This window comes from Lycorma delicatula, chromosome 11 (assembly GCF_047948215.1).
Source record: "Lycorma delicatula isolate Av1 chromosome 11, ASM4794821v1, whole genome shotgun sequence".
NCBI classification, from domain to species: domain Eukaryota; kingdom Metazoa; phylum Arthropoda; class Insecta; order Hemiptera; family Fulgoridae; genus Lycorma; species Lycorma delicatula.
This window is the reverse complement of record NC_134465.1, coordinates 76,511,310-76,529,434: the sequence shown is the minus strand read 5'-3', so window position 1 is coordinate 76,529,434 and position 18,125 is coordinate 76,511,310. Positions and strand designations below refer to the sequence as shown.

General features: G+C 30.1%; 1 protein-coding gene across 3 annotated transcripts in view; it reads left to right on the top strand.

The window, feature by feature from the left end:
* Window positions 1-18,125, top strand: part of LOC142332414 (protein ABHD18) — a 69,037-nt gene that overhangs the window by 13,788 nt on the left and 37,124 nt on the right. For all 3 annotated transcript variants that reach the window (XR_012758301.1, XM_075378855.1, XM_075378854.1), the window contains exons 5-7: window positions 4,403-4,541; window positions 5,499-5,588; window positions 12,378-12,482. Coding sequence is in view for 2 of the 3 variants with exons in the window: in XM_075378855.1 (XP_075234970.1) it covers window positions 4,403-4,541; window positions 5,499-5,588; window positions 12,378-12,482 (334 nt within the window). In the remaining variant the exon portion in view is untranslated. The remainder of the gene's footprint in view (window positions 1-4,402; window positions 4,542-5,498; window positions 5,589-12,377; window positions 12,483-18,125) is intronic.

Here is an 18,125-nt window from a genome sequence, read left to right as displayed (position 1 = left end):
TTCAAATCAATTTTATTAAGTATAGCTAAATCGGTAGGTAGTATCTGATTCTTTGAGATCATGTAAAAACATGATAGATGTCAAAGCCTTGTAATCATTTGTATCTTCTGATAGATAAGTTAGCAGATGTGAGTTTAAAACATATTCTACATCACATAATATTGTGGTCATTTCCTCGTAAGTTACACATGCTGTTCCTAGGAGTTTTTCTAACTAAATCTTTAAGTATTATTATTTGCTCCCACCATCCTCCCCACCACACCGCAGAAGGTGGGTTAAAATGCCAGTCAGTTAGTTTAACAGAACTGTGTTTGGATATCATATCTCAGTTAAATTTTCCAAAAGCATTGTCAGCACCTACAAAATTTGTGCCATTATCGCTACATACAATTCTTGGTTTACCACGTTTTGTTGATATAAACTGACGTACGCATCCCAAAAACTCATCAGTTGACAGTGAACTACTCAATATATTGCACAGATGAATAAACATATCCAACCCTTTTGCCCTCTATGTAAAAATACTGGACCAGCAAAATCAATTCCAGTAACATCAAAAATAGACGCATCTTATACTCAATGAACCGGCAATGGAGCTGGATCGGTTTCTATACTTTTTGCATTGAATCGTTTACATACTACACATTTATTAATTACTGATTTAACAATTCATAGAAAAAATTCAAAATTTTTCATGTAACTGACACATAACAATTTGAACCCCTTGCATGACACATATTTTCATGAGTTTGACATGAAAGTTTCATTTACATGTTTACAGTCCAAAGTAATTGGACATAAAAAGTAAAAACTTTCATCTCTTTCCAAAATTTTAGTTTTTAATCTTTTTAATAATCCATAATTATCTTTAAAGTTTGAACAGTAGATAAATTAGGATCATTTTTAGATAAAAACATTATTCCTTGCAAATATTTCATTTCAAATATTTTAATTGTGTTTTATGAATTTCTTTATACTTAACCAATTACTCTTACAATTTTCAATATTTAATTTGAAATTTTTAAACCTTATCATTATTGTGAAAAATCTAATCAGTTTCAGAAAATTTTTCTGCAATGTTAAAATCTACTCTACTTGTACCAATCATAGAAATTTGAGCTGATTTTACCTCATATTCATCAATACAATATTTATAAATTGGCCGTTCATCTTCACTATCACAAAGCTAATCAGGACCTTCCCACCATTTAGAATTAAATAATTCTTTCGTGTTGCAACCTCTAGATGGAAGGTCAGCCAGATTTAATTTTCCTGGTACATATTTCCATGTTCTTGAAGACGTTAATTTTCGAATTTCACGTATACGATTCCATACAAAATTCCCTCACTGCATATCACAATTTAACCAAGCTAATACGGTGGTTGCATTTGACCAGTAGAAAACTGGTATGTCTTGATAATTCAAAGCCACTATAATTTCATTTGTTAATAGACTACCAATAGAAGCTACTAAAAGTACGAGACATGGTATTGAAGAATTTTCCAGAGCTGCTCTAGTTTTAGCACCTAAAATATGCAATTCAACACCTTCGATTCTTCCTACACGTAAAAAGGTAACAGTTGCGTAAGCTAATTTACTTGCATCACAGAAAGTGTGCAAAGAATAATTACCATAACTGAATTTTCTAGGAATCTTATATCCTTTAAGTAATGTAATTTATTATACCAATTTCTAAATTCAGTATTAATTTCTTCATTCACTGGTGCATCCCAATCAATTTTAAGTTTCCAACGTTTTTTCAATAATAACATAGGTAAAATAGTTGTGGGCATGTAAAACCAATAGGATCAAAAAACATATGTGCTACAGAAGGAATAACTTGCTTAGTTATAATTTTTAGGTAAGAATCTTCTATTAAGGCAGGATCCTAACACAAGAGTATTTTCTTTTTCAGAAGAATCCAAAGTATATTTCCACCCTCTTAAATCGAAACTACCTGTAGCCATAATTTGTTTAGCTTTTACTATAAAAGATTCTAATTCTGGTAAAAATTGAATACTTGTAGCCCAGATATCTACATAAAAAGAACTTTGTAATTTTTTAAGAGTTTTTCCGATCAACAGCTTGAAAAATTATCTGTAGTTTCTAATAATAAACTTGAAAACTGATATACTAACACTGCTGCTAACAGAGATGGACTACATTTTAGACCAAAAACAGCACTACCTATGTAGAAAAACTTAGTTTAACCTCAACATACCATAAAAATCATAAAAAATCATGATTTTTTTTACTATTTTAGTTTTTAGTAAAATTTTTACCTGTCGTAAGTTTCTCAGCAATATCAGCTCCAATAAGCATGTCAGTGCTTTCATTGTAATTATCAAAACCATTATTGAAATCAAAAAATTAATATTTTTACCTTTTAATTCATTTAACCAATTAGCCTTCTTAACAATAGGTACATCACTGCAAATAAAATCTTGATCCATAACCTGAGAATTACATGCATAATCTCCTTCAAGATTTTTTACATGAGCTAAATAAATGTTGTGAATCTTATTTTCAATACTAACTCCACCAAAAAGTGAATGTACAATTTATTTTTCATGGATTGGTATATAACCTAAATCTTTAGCGATTTTTGAACCTATATAATATCTTTGCGATCCAGAATCAATAACTGCTTATATGACTTTTTCACAATTATCAGAATACAAAAAAATGCGTAAAGTTTGTAAAATACACTTGTGGCAAATTACAAAAATTAGTTAAGTTTTGTTTCCTGAATACATCAGAAACCTTATCAATTGTATCAATATTTGAATTACTTGATAAATTATTATTATTATGCAAAGACCAGCATAAGTGTTAAATGACGGTTGCACCATCTAAAAATTATTTTTACTTTGCAATCTTTGGAACGATGACCACGTCTTTAGCATTTCAAACAACAGTTATTATTTTTTATCTTACCCTTTGTTTCCTTAATAGTCATTTTCTTAGCTTTCTCACAGGAATCATTTTCATGTTCGCCTGAACAAAAAATGCAAACTTTCTTTTTTCCCTTGTTGGTAAGAAGAACATTGGCTGTAGGAACATCTTTTGGAGTAAAGCGTCTCTCTTTTAATTCTCTTGGTTTGTCACATTTTTTTGTATCTAGTTGTATGTTGAAACTTTTAATCGGCATATCAATTCTCTCTTCATTTTCAACTTTGGATTTCAGAAATTCTAATTTAACTTTTGTTAGTCTGTTGGATTGTTCTCCATCAATAGAAACCTCGGCACATAAGGAAGACTGCTGTCATGTTCTCAAGATTTCTTCAGGAAGCGATGACTCTACTAATTGATATAACATGGCGGTGCAATTATTAGTTGTTACACCAAGAGTCTCAAGAGCACGTACATAGACAGAAATTTTATCATAAATATTAGAAATACTTATCCTTCTCTCTTTTGGAACAGTAGCATTTTGCAACACTAGTACAAGAAGTTCACGAGTGTAAAATTCAAGAAGATCCTTACAACCAAAACAACTCCTAAAACTTTTGAAAGCTTTGTTATAATTTTCCGCTGTCGTTAGATAACCTCCAACTACTGTTTCCGCCTTTGAATTCTTCATCGCATGTTTCAAATAACCGAGTTCCTTGGTCTTCCTTGGTAATTTCAATATTCTCATACATTTACTTAAAGTGAGACCAAAAATCTAACCAAAATCGAACACTGCCATTCTAAGATCGGTTTCTTAAATAGTTTTTCAGACTGAATTATTGGAACATTTGTTACTACATTTCCTTCTTGACTTTGATTGTTCCTGAAAATGGAAACTAGATTTTGCCATCAAAAATTTAATTTGTATATGTCATGCGTTTCCATTCCACTAATAAAGTCTTCTTCTGATGCATCAGATTCCAATAGAAAATTACAAAAATTTAGGTAGGTTAACTGCTTCTAGTTCTGTCATCCTTTCTTCCAAAAGCTGTAGATTGTTAACTTTTTCTTGATGCGAAGAATTGACATTTTCACATATCACATTAAAATTATTTAATGACTTGGTAAACATAGTCATTTGAATTTTCCTTGATTTTCTAACAACTTTCATTTTCAGTCTGATTGTAAAACATTTCTCACAAAAACTCACTTGTGGAAACAGGTTGCATTACATTTTTAATGAGAATTTACCCTGTACTCCTCCTGTGGGTTTTTAAAAGGATTTTTTGAGAGTAATGATTCTTATTATAGGAGACGATTATATTTTTATATTAAAATTTTACTTAATGAAAAAAAAAATTTTGAGTTTGATTAGTATTTTAGATTACAGTAATGAAAAAAATTAATTTTAATTTTTACATTTTGAATGTGTAGTAGTTTAAAAATTATATTTTTAAATTAAAATTTTATTTTGTATTTTGAATATTAAGCATTTTTTTTTTTTAACAGACGATCTGTTCTTCACAATGTATCTGATATATTTGTAATGGGCGGCTGTTTAATAATGGAATGCCTTGTTTTATTCCATTGGTTAGAACAGTTAGGTTGTGGACCTTTGGGTGTGACTGGTTTATCAATGGGAGGTCATGTAAGTATTTTATTATACATAACATTTTTAAATAACTAAAATATTTCAAAAGTTTTTAATTTAAAGATTAAACTTTTTTTATGTAATGTAATCACTATTACATAAGATTGTCAGTAAATTATGTAACACTTTTGGGAAACGCCTGTCATTTACTTATTTCAAAGTTCATAGGAAAGACTTATCTTTTTATTTGTTTTGTTTATCTATATTTATTAAGGTTTATCTATATATAATTTCTTTTTAATATCTACAAGTTATTTATTTTTAGCTGGTAAAATTCATAGGCCTACATTTTTAATTAAGAATTTATTTGTTATGAAAAACAGAATTATTTAAAAATATCATTAAAACTAATGAAATCACACATTAAAATACTATGTGTGTTCTTACAAGTCCTTGTAAAATGTCATATTACAGCTGATCTAAATGTCTGCCGATAAAATGTAACAATTACAATTCACATCCAAAGATTTAGATACATTTTGGCTTACTCATCATTGTGAATATGGAAATTTGGTCGCAGAAGTGTTGAAAATATTAATTGTTCAGATATATTGAAGCTATGTAGGTGGCTTTATTTTCTACCTTCTGAGATTCATCTGAAGATCAGAATGGTTCCTCTTGAGTCTCTGTTGAGACTTTGACAACAAACTGCTCAACTAGTGTACCTCTCACCACAGTAAATTTTCTTATAAACTATCTTTGTAAGTACACCTTACTTTCAGATTATTTTCTACTTTGAATTAACTTTATCATTCTTGAAGTTTTGACTTTTTTCTTTTTTAATAAAAGGTCTTAATGTACAGCCAACTAACCTTATTCTTTTTGCTTTATTTAACATTCTAATTTATCTTTTCTAGTTAATTTTAATATTTTTTCATTTTAACTTTATATAAACTCATCTAATCTTTTCAGTTTTTTTTTGTTTTTTTCATTTGAAATGGTTTTATTTTACAGATGGCATCACTCGCCGCAACTGCTTGGCCAAAACCATGTGTTCTTGTACCATGTCTGTCATGGTCTACTGCTTCTGGTGTATTTACTGAGGTGAGTTATAGATCTGATAGCTTAGATTAATCACAGTAGATGCAAAATGTCCTAGGGTCATTTTACGTTGGCTGTTATATAATAGTTCCCTGTTCTGAAGGTAGTGATGGTCACTAAGAGTTCTTGTTACACACAGTATGAAGATGTCAGTTGGAAGGCTTAATGTCACCTCTAGATCTTGGACTTAGGGATACTGATATGAAGTGTTGTTACGTTCTGTGAAGAAGTCAGTAAAAGTGAATAAGAAGCTATATTTCATTCTTCACTTTCTGTAGTATAGAATGCTTGTTATTCTTGAGGGTTGTTATTCTCTGAAAATGATGTGTGAATTTTATCAGATAGCCTGCAATCATTTTGGTTATAATACGTAACAGAGAGACAAAAATTCTTGAGGGTTGTTATTCTCTGAAAATGATGTGTGAATTTTATCAGATAGCCTGCAATCATTTTGGTTATAATACGTAACAGAGAGACAAAGATTCTTGAGGGTTGTTATTCTCTGAAAATGATGTGTGAATTTTATCAGATAGCCTGCAATCATTTGGTTATAATACGTAACAGAGAGACAAAGAAAGTGTAATGAACTTAATACAGGTACATTATAAGAAGAAAGGTTTTATCAGTTTTATTTCTTGGGAAAACTAAAATTAAGTCTCTGCTTTATTGTCTTTTATTATAAAGAGTGTATCATGAAGTTCTCCTGGGATTTTCATAACCTGTTCTTCCTACTCATGAAAATAATGAAAAAAGTTTACATAAACATGTGTCCTAAAATGCTTTGTTTGCGAGTTATGGCTAGTGAAAAATTTCACTCTAATTTCAATTACTCTGGTGAAATGAGGTCATACTAAATGTTTTAGGATGTTAATTAAGGGTCAAAATTAGTGATTTCTTATTGTTTTTGATCTGAAAAATCGAATGAAGTAGTCCCAGAACTATATCTGTAGTAGCTTTTGAGAAATCTGAGGGTACCCAATAAATTGGGTAAAAACCAGGTTTGATGTACAATAACTGTTAAATTGGTAATAAATACATAAAATTTAAAAAAAAAAACTTGTAGAGAATTTAATTCCGAATAAAATGATGTAAGAGAAGATAAGTTGAATAAAACAGAAAAGTTAGCAAAATTTGAATTTAATTTAGAAACGGTACACTAGACCAAACTGCATTATACATACAATTTGTATGAGGGCGGTTTGGAAAGTAACTTCTATTTGGCTGTAAAAAATCTGCATAGATAAAAATATTTTATTATGTACAACCTTAAACTACAGCTTTTAACTATTTTTTAATATAGTTGCCATTTAAATTAAAGATTTGTCATAGTGTTTCACCAATTTAAAATACTTTCATAGAATTCAGGCACCTGAGTACCTAGCCAACCTTTCATGGCATTTTAGTTTGTCATTATCATTGAAGTGCTGCAATACAAGCCATTTGTTTATGTGAGTAAAAAGATGAAAATCACTTGGTGCCAAGTCCAGGCTATAAGGGGAATGATGAAAAATGTTCCATTGGAATTAATTCAGAAGTTTGTGAGTTCTTAGAGCTCCATTAGGATGTAGTCATGAAAAAACAATACCGGATGACAGCATATGTCAGTAGACATTTGTTCTGAATAGCTTGCCTAAGTTTCTTCAAAGTAAGTTTCACAGACTGTTGAAGTCGCAGCACTTTGATGACGACGACAACTTCAAAAACCGTGAAAGGTTGGCTAGTTACACAGGTGGCTGAATTTTATGAAGCTATTTGTAAATTAGTGAAACACTACAACAAATGCTTGAATTTAAATGATGACTATTTTGAAAAATAGTTAAAAGCTGTACTTTTAAGTTGTACATAATAAAATAGTTTTATCTATATAGGTTTTTTATTTATAGCCAAGTGGAGGTTAATTACCAAACCGCCCTATTAATAAATGTTCAAAAATGAGCCCACCATTTCCAACACATTTCACTTGTGTACTGCTTTTGTTACTCTTTTTAGTTCTTCATGACTATCCTTAAGTTGTTCAGCTGCATCCATAATGTGGACAGTTAATTCCTCATTAGAATGTATTTTTGTTTTGCAACAATATTTTTCATCCATTCCCAGATGCAAAAATGTAAATTTGTTAGATCAGGTGATCTTGGTGGGCAGGAATGTGGACCTCCATGGCCAATCCATTTCTCAGTTATGATTTAAGTGAGTGAAATGACACAGGAGAAGTGGAGAGATGTGGCATTATGCTTGCTGTTAGTATAATGTGCATCTCTGTGCTAGAGGAACATCTTGTAATTCTTCTTGAAGAAAGTGCAAGCAGACCTCAGCTTTTAAGTGGCCAGGTAATATAAATAGTCCAAACAGCTTATTGTGAAGAAGGCCGGATCATACATTGATACCAAATCAGTGTTGAATGCCTTCCATTGTTTCATGAGGATTTACTTCTTCCCATGTATGCTCATTGCATAATTTGTTCATGCGCCTCCTGAAGTAAAATTTGCGAAGTGGACCATCTGCTGGGTGTAGATGTTGAACAGGCTGTTTACGATAAGGAAAAGACGTTTAAATTTGAGTGCCCTCCAAATCATTGAATGTGAAACTTCGATTTGCTTAGAAAGACATCATGTACTGATGCCTGGACTGCACTGAACTGCATCGATAATAATTTTATCAATAACGTCATGTTGGACAGATTGTTCGTAGCTGGTATGAATATAATACTATCCTTACTATCCTTACTGGTACTATCCTTAAGATTGCGAAAAGTTGTGCTAATTGTTTGGGATCTGGAATTCTGTGATTTGGAAAATATATTTCATATTTTACTGCGGCAGCTGTAGTGTATTACTATTACTCATCCAAAATGAATACCATATCAGCGTATTCCTCTATTGTAAATGACAACTTTAATTTCGTTCAAAGTAAAATTCACAGAAAACCTTTTGCAAATGACAGCACAGTTCACAGTTAAAAAAAATATCTAAATAATTTTTACAATTGTTTGTAATTTTAAGTTGTTTTAATTTTTTAACCACAATTTTTAACAGTAAATTTTGTGTTTACAAATTTTTCTCATCACCAAAAAATAATTTGATTTTTTTTATATGTTAAAATAGGTACTTTTCTGACAAATATAGTAGTAATATACTGTTTCTTAATAAAATTTCAAATTTTTTAACCTTTCTCTGTTTATTCAATTTATTTTATACCATTTTTTTAAAATTAAATTCTGTGTAAGTTGTGTTTAAAAGTTACATGCTTATTACCCATTTAACAAAGTTATTGTATGTTGAACTTAAAAACAGGGTTTTTTACCTAATTTATTGGTTTTCACTCTAGATCTCTCAAGAACTACTGCAAATATGGTTCGGGGACCTATTTTATTCAATTTTTCAACTTAAAAACTATAAGAAATCACTAATTCTTCCCTTTAATAAATGTACAAAAAATTTCAGTACGACCTCATTCCAACGGGGTTGCTGAAATCTGAGTGAAATTTTTCACTAGCAGTAATTCACAAACTAAGCATTTTAAGTGATATGTTTGTATTAATTTTTTCCATTATTTTCACGAGTAGAATAAGTTGTGAAAGTCCTGAGAGAACTCAGTGATACACTCTATATACATTCTGTGCCTTCTACAATTTTCAAATTGATTTATTACTGGTAGTATGAACATTTGATCGCTTTGATTCTATCATCAGATGTATTAGAAGTCAAAATACAAGTGTACCATTAAGAAATTGCTGTTAGGTAATGGTTAGTTTCTTTTTCATATTACAGATCAGTATCTGATGCAGTAGCCAGATTTGGGATGTCTGCTTCATTTATGAAACTAGCTTTTGTTATTAAGAACTGTAGGGTCTTCAGAAAAACATTAACAATATTACGAAAGTATTCTCATAGCAGTGGGTCAAATAATATGTTGTCAGAGAATTTGTTCTTCCTCTACATATAATTGACAATATATTGTTATTTTTTGTTTGTTAATCGCTTACCAGCTGTTTATTTCATCCTAAAATTATCCATAAAACTTGTTTTAATAGCTTAAGACTAGTCATTAACTTATGTATAAAAAAAAACTCATGGATAGTTTACTTTGTTTAAGTTTAATTTCAGATAGGGCATGGGTATAAGGGAGCAATTCTACTGTAAAAAAAAAAAACACATCTTAGAATACGTGGTATGTGTAGAGATGCAGAGAAATCAATTATTCTTGCAGAGTAGAATAAAATTTTGAAAAAATTTGATAAGATTTAGAGAAATAATATTTATTATACAGGGTAATTACAAATGAAATACACACTTTGGGTAGCTTATAAAAAATTAAACTGGTGTATGTGAATATAATAAATGATACCGGTTGACAGGGAATTTTTCAAAGTTTATGTTGGTATATCTGCTCTGCTGCTCATGTCATTTATTGATGTGTCATGTTACCAGTCTGGCAAGATAGCCGTTACTGCAGTAGAAAAAGCTTTTTGTGTGCTTGAATTAGCCAGAACAAACTCTATTACTGTTGTGCAGTGAAAATTCATCTATGACTGGAACAAACAATTTAATAACACAGGTTGTCTGTGTAAGAAGAAAAGTGCTGGAAGACCGGTTTCAGAAGATTAAATAGATCATGTTTGGAATGCGTGTAAGCATAGCTCGGGCAAATTAACTAAATCAGCAAGTTTAGAATTGCAAATTTCTCAACCAACTGTGTAGAAAATTCTGCAGAAACATTTGAAAATTACGCTTTTTTAAATTACAGTTAGTACAAAGTTTAAATGTTGATGTAAAGTCTTGCGTAAACATTTTTGTGTGGAGTTGTAGGAATATGTTGAAAATGACGATGGCTTTTTCATCGCCTAATTTTCAGTGATGAATATGTGTTTCATATTAGTGGAAAAGTTATTAGATATAATGTAAGAATATGAAGTACAGAAGACCCAAGAGAAAGGTTATAATATGTACGCGATTACGCTAAAGTGAACGTGTTTTGCGCTATATCTCATGAAAGGGTGTATGGGCTGTTTTTTTTTCACAAATTGACAGTAACCGGAGTAATTTATCTGGTCATGTTAAATGAATGGCTAATGCCTCAACTTGAGGAAGATAGTGACGACTTTGTTTTTGTACAAGATGGAGCTCCACCTCATTGTCACTTACAGGTCAGAAATTATCTGGATGAATGCCTTCCCAGACAATGGATTTGCCATGGAAATGAGGAAAACATGGTGTTTAGCTTTGGCCACTACATAGTCCAGACTTAATGGCTTGTGAATACTTTTTTTGGGGTTATGTAAAAGACAAAGTTTTTGTACCGCCTCTTCCTGTTTATATTGATGACCTAAAACAACACATCACAAATGCTGTTGCTACTATTGACTGGCATATGCTTGCAATGTGTTGGGATGAATTTGACTATCGTGTTGATATCTGTCGTATTACAAATGATGCACACATTGAACATTTATAAATAGAAACTTAAAAAATTCTTCTATATAATCATGTAACTCTACACCTCTATTCTTAAAAAATACATTTTTAATAAACTGTAGAAAGTGTATATTTCATTTATAATCACCCTTTTCAATCTGTACAAAAATCAAGGGGCAGTGAACAGAGTAGATATAGAAAAGGAAAGTTTTGATTCAGAAAAGTGTGATGTAAAGATGTAATGTATCCCCATTTGTTTTCAACTTTTATAGAAAACAACCAAAATAAGGTTGGAAAGAAATTTGGGGTTAAAGAAGAAAAAGAAACTATTCAGAGTGATTGATGACATTATTTTGACAAAAACAAAAATGTGATTTATTACTAAGAAAGAAAATCAATTTAAAAATAAATAAACAGAAGCAATGAAATGTTACTGAAAGGATTATGATAGGAATTAAATATTAAGATTGGTGAAGTATTACAGCAGAAGTTATAAAAATTTTTCTATTTACTGTTGGCTGCAGAGCAAATATTACATAGATATCTTCATTTTTGAATTAGTTAAATACAATTTTTTTCTTGTAAAAACTGTAATGTTTAAACAAATAATACACTTGATTGAGAACTGTCACAACAGCCAGCGTTGCAGCTGAGTAGTGCTTGGCAGTTGTAATTCCCACTCTATCCAAAGTATTATTATCATAGCAAAGTTTTCTTTGTAGTTTATAAAAATGTTCAACAAGCAATATTTTAATTTTCGACATCAGTTGTTTGACTGGCTTAATACTATTCTCTATTCCTTTTTGCCCTATACTAATCTTTTAAATATGTAATCATAAACATCTTTAGTTATCTGTTTTATGTTTTAATCTTTTTCTTCCGTACATCCCACTATTACCAAATCTACTAAACCTAGTCGTCTTTAAAATAACTTTCATTTAATAATTCAGATAATTCTGATAGTTTGTATAAAATAGTTTTCTTTGCACCTTTTTAATTTTATTCTCTAATTAATCTTTATATAAGAACTCTGTGAAAAGAGGTTGCTTTTAAATCTGATGTAATTTCAGGAGGGAAAAATAATTTTACACTTACAAAATTTATGGATAGAACATACATAAATAAGCAATTTAATAAACCTTTTTATACAAAGTCTTGGATTATAAAAACATGAAGAGAGATTAATTAATTTGTATAAAAATTAATTCAAATTATGTATGATAAATCCTTATCACTGCACTACTTGTTCTGTTTTTACCAGCATTTTAGTAGGTATGATTTTATCGGTAAACATGGCATCATATTTTTAAATTTATAATTCTATTTATTTATTGGTGTATTTTTATTAATTAAATATTTAACTTTTTTTTCTTTTGCGCAGGGTGTATTAAGTGGAGCTATTAACTGGAAACTGCTGGAGAATCAATATAGGTCAGATGAGGTTTATAGAGCTGAAATTGAAAAAATGGTTACTATCATTGAAGATGTAAGTAGTGATAGAAGTTTTTTTGTGTAAGACCATCTTATTTAGATATTTCTGTTTACGGTTTTTGTTAGAATTTATATGTTTTTTTTTTATCCTTAAAGGATCTCCTTTTAATAATTAAAAAATATATTATAATGGATACTTTTCATCCTCTTTTAGTGGTTAATTAGATATTACATTTTACTTTCCTGGTAATTGTAATGTATACTATAACTAAAAAAATAGGTAAAATGTGAACTATTTAATGCATTCCTTCTAACATAAAGGGTGCAGTATTAACAAATTAATGTTAGAATTCAATTTTTTTTATGGCTGTAATATAATATATAAAGCATTTAATAAACAAATTGCACTAGTGAGAGTTGTTTTTTTGAGAGTAATGATCATTGCACTGCCAATCACTGTGATGGTCAGAGTGAATGAAAGTGTCGCTTGTAGATGGGGACATGTGTAGTGTTGGCATGATAATATGTTTTCCTTTGTAAAAAATAAATCTGGAAACTGCTTCACTTCTAATATTCTTTAGCATGGAATGCTTCTTGTGATCTTGAAAATGGCTATTTTCAGTTACAGAATCTAACATACACATTCTATTACAACAGGAGTGAATTTTTTCACCTTTGCATTTTTTTTGGTTTTTGAACTAAAAATATCATAAAACATCAAGAAATATAAAACGGGATAAATTGTGTTTGTGTATGAAAGTGTTTTGGCATCTATTTTAATCAATAACTTATGATTGGCTGGATCAAGTATTTTAAAATTTTTGTATGATGAGGGGCATCGATGCTATTAAGGCTTGTAGTTTGAGGTCCCAAAGCAGAGATAATGGGGGGCAGGGATCGGTCAGATGTTGACAGTTGTTATAACCACCTAAGTTGTTTAATGCATGTAATAAAAATAAATAAATACGTGTACTCATTTGACGGAGTAGATAAGCAATGCTATTGGCAATATTTTTTAATTTATTCTTGCTTTAACTGAATAAGACTTTCTCAAAAATACATCCTTTTAAAAGAAGTATAAAAAGAAGATCAGACTTCACCATCAGTTAGAATGTAGGGAAGTTATTAAGTAGATTATTTGGTTGTTAGGCAAGAAGTATTAAGTGTATCAAACGGGAGATCTCAGTCTTAATCTAGTTACAATAAAATGAAGGTTAAAGTTAGAAATTAAAGATGAATCTGTAACAAAGCGATAGGATGCAGTTACATTTAAATAGAGTAATTTAAATTTGATACTAAGTAAATCTTTGTAAATGGTTTAGAAATTACTACAAAATAAAATCAGGTATTGGAGTTTCCAGTAGTGTTATGATAGCTCCTGTGTTTAAAAGTTAGGAAACCCATTATATGTAATCGACTAATACATTTGTTCTATTTTGTGTTTTTAATATACTTTATTTGCACAAACACAAAAAATCGGATGAGTAATTTGTAAATATGATGTCAGATATTGATTATTCTACACAGCATACATATCTTGAATATTTGTTTTCTTTAATAAAGAACTGTTTGTTTTAATTCTGCCTGTTAACTTAGAGTAAACACTACTGATTCATCATTAAAGCACTAACACCAGTTAGATATTTCAGTTCAATCGTGCATGTTATGTGCTACATAACATGTCACATTTTATGTGACGTGTTATGCATCTACAAACATTTTGCCTTTAATAATAATTCAATTTTATGTTTATAAAAAAAATATCATCTTTTCATTTTCTTTTATGGTTGCCATCTTTATCGCCTTGATCCTTTAGCCGGTTGAACCGGTTAGGATAAAAATGAAAAGTAGAATAGCCAAACAGAAAATCAGTTTACCTTTATAAGAAAAAAGAAATTTGTCAATATGTTTTGTAAAATATAACACTGAAAAATTGAAGAAATTTGTTATTGTAAAAAGAGATCAGATAATGTTATTTCAATGCGGTCTTGTAATTAAAAGTGAAGTCAATAAGTTAATAATTACTGTGAATCTTAACTTAAAATAAAATGCTGATGGTAGCAGTTGCAGTGGTAATGCAGAAACTGCTTTATTTACAATCGATAGTATATATATCATTCAAGAGAGGAGAATGTAACCGTATGGACAAATTATCAGATGTCAGAATTTCGGTAAGTCATATCTTTATACTTATTTTATTAGGTAATTGTCTTATAGTATCAGAAGTGCAGATGAAAAACCGCTGTTAAAAAGTAAAATAATCATGATATCTGTAATGATTTGGAGGAAGAGAAAGAAATTGACAATGAAATAAGAAAAGACACCTGAGAAATGAGAAGAAGAAATAAGAAATGACTAGAGAAGAGAGAAGACACTTTGCTAAGATCTGAATTTGATACTTATGTGAATGATTTAAATAAGAATAATGTAAGTTGTAGTTACACATGATTAGGTGATGTTTCCCCGCAGACTGATAGTAAATATAATTGTTTTTATTTGCTAAGTGACTAAGTTTAATAATGGTTTAATATCTTGATACTGGTCTTTGAAAAAATTATAATGACTGATATGATAAGTACTTATTGAATAATAAGTACTATGGCACAGACACATACATGAGTTCATCAATACTTTTAAAATCATGATTGAAAAAAGAAATTGAGTACAGTTAAAGATGTTAGATTTGTTGGATTACTCGTGTCTTTTCTGTTGCCTTCCCCCTAAATTTTGTTATGGCAAATGTTTTCCAAAGAACACTGAGAAAAAATTACTTCTTAATCATAAGTAACACAAAAAAGAATTTAAAAACTTAATTCCAAAAATGCGCTCTCCAGAAACCACTATAATATTAGCAATCAGCAACAAAGCAGTGATCAGCTGTAATTGAAAAACAAGCAGCTGTTGATGCCCCACCTAGTTACTTGTTGTACTGATAGTGTGGTTGTTATTGTTAATATTCTTTAGCGTAGATATTGATATTATTTGGTGATTTGGTTTAATTTTTGTATTGTATCTCTTTATTCTGATGCATTCTTGTGTTTAGCTAAATCAATAATGAATGTCTTTTATTTTCTGTATTTTGTGCATGTTTGTCTTCCATTCTCCTTCTATTTTTTTTTATTCTAACCCTAATAGTTACTCTAATTTATAGTTTATTATAATTTTAGTGAGCATTTAAGATCCAGTCATTTCAATTGACTTGTCATGATTTTAGTTTGGTTTTTACTCACACTATATCATTATTCTTTAGCGGGTTTCATACACAAAATAACTTGCCTGATGTAAGGGGTGACTGCACTGTATGCGTTGATATGTTGATCCTATCTTCCTTAACATAATCCTTTATTCCTTCATACTTGAATAAATTCACGAAAACTGAGTCGGTATGACTGACTCCTATCTACAACATTATAGAGGTAGAAAAGCCTGATTTTTCATGGGACAGTAAATCTGTCTGGGTGTTTTTGAAACTGTGTTTTCTATCCAAGGATTTCATAGAATGACCAAACTGTTGTCAAGCTACCTGTCAGAATAGCCAGTGTAATAGCTATCCTTTTAACTAAAATATAATTCCTTATGCAAAATTAAGTTAAGTTACTTTTCTAATATATATTTTTTATTCTTTAATTTTATATATATATTTTTTATCCTTAATTTATATATTTTTTTTTTTTTCATTTCTTTAATCGGTATTTCCTGTTTGTTATCCTTTCCTTTGCTCATGATGAAACAGCTTAACTGCAGTTCGGTAATGATTTTTTTTTATATTGTATTCATATATTATGTATGTATGTATTATTTTTTCTTTTTTTTTTTTTAATTATTTAGTATAGTTATTTAGGTTGCACAGTAAAAGTCTTCAATGCATATTTATATATTTTCTTTAGAAAAAACTTTGTATTTTTATAATCACATAGTATCACAACTGTAAAGAAAACTACAATTTATAGATGACATTTAGCATATTAGGTCTGTTCAGAAAATAACAAAACTTAATTTTTTTAAATCTTTATTATTAATTTGACAGATTATTGGTCCTTGACCTCTTCAAAGTAACTCCCCCTACCTACTCACACACTTTTCCCAGCAATGTTTCCACTTCACGAAGCAGTCCTGAATAGCTTCATTTGAAAGGGCCATTAAGGTCTGTGACAAATTTCCCTTAGTGTCATCAGCAGTTTTAAAATGGCGCCCTTTAATCATTGATTTTAATTTTGGAAAGAAGAAAAAATTGCAAGGAGCCAGGTCTGGCAAGCGGGGAGGCTGAGGGAGAGCGGTCATCTGATTTTTGGCACAAAGTTGACAAATTAACTTAGTTGAGTGTGTGAGCGTATAATCTTGGTAAAGGAATGTTCAGTTGCTTGCCATAACGCTGGGGTCTCTTTTTGCGGATTTTTTCACATAACCATTGTAAAACGCCTTGGAAGTATACACGGTTCACTGTTTAACCTTAAGAATTCAAAATGTACAATTCTATTAAAAAAGCAGAAAGCATCACTTTGGTATTGGATAGAGGCTGACATGCTTTCTTGAGGCATGGAGATCCTTTGCCAATCCATTGTGATAATTGAACTTTTGTCTCGATGTCGTAACCGTAAACCCAGCTTTCATCTCCTGTTGTGATCCTTTGCATGAATGTTTCATTGTCATTGGCTTGTTCAAGAAGTTGCCAACTAACATCCACTCTGTGTTCTTTCTGTTGTTCGGTCATCAAATGAGGAATAAACTTTGCTGCAATTCGTGTTCAATGTTCCGGTCAAAATGTAACGACATATCCAATTGAGATTGTAACCTCTTCTGCAAGTTCTCTATGACAGTCTATCAGTGTCATCAGTTGAAGTCAAAGGTCTTCCTGGTTAAGGGTCATCTTCGATTGACTGACAACCACTTTTAAACTGTGAAAACCATTTGTAACAGTGTGCATGACCTACAGCAAACTCTCTTGAGAGCTTGTTTCAAAAGTTGAAGTGTTGCTATGAAAGTTTTCCCCAGTTTAATGCAAAATGTTATGTTGTATCGTTGCCTGAAAATTGTATGTTACAAAAATTGCTAATAACACTTGCACTCAAATAACAATATAGTGAAAATTAAATGAGATATCGAAAATCCAAGAACAGAAGTGGTTACAGAGAAAGTTATGCAGAACACAATGCTGCCAACCGCATATCACTAAATATCTCTGTTGACACATAGTTAAAAATGTTCAGTTATTTTTTGAACAGATCTCATATAATGTTATCTTATCTTGGTCATAAGTACATGCACACAGTTTTTTCAGGGTTGAATACATTTGATTCTGTGATTGTTTATATAAATAATTCATAAAAAATTGATTATTATATATAAAGATCATTCTTCTTTTTTTCTTCATCTGTAAAATGTTAAATTTTGCATTCATAGTATTTGCTATATTTTATTAATTATTGGTATTTATAAATGAACTATCAATATAATTACTAATAGAGCAAAAACAGAACTCGCTGATTGAGAGACATTTGGTCTCTTTGGAGTTTTGCCGATTCCTCAAATCATCAGTCTTTTTTTTGAGCACAAATTACCAATTATTTATTTAACCATTATTGGGCATTATTTTATGAGGTTTTTATATTGAATTTATATGTGTTTTGTAAGAAGACTGATATTGTTGTAAACAGTAAGTTGTGATATAGTTTCAGTACTTATATTTAAAAAACAGATT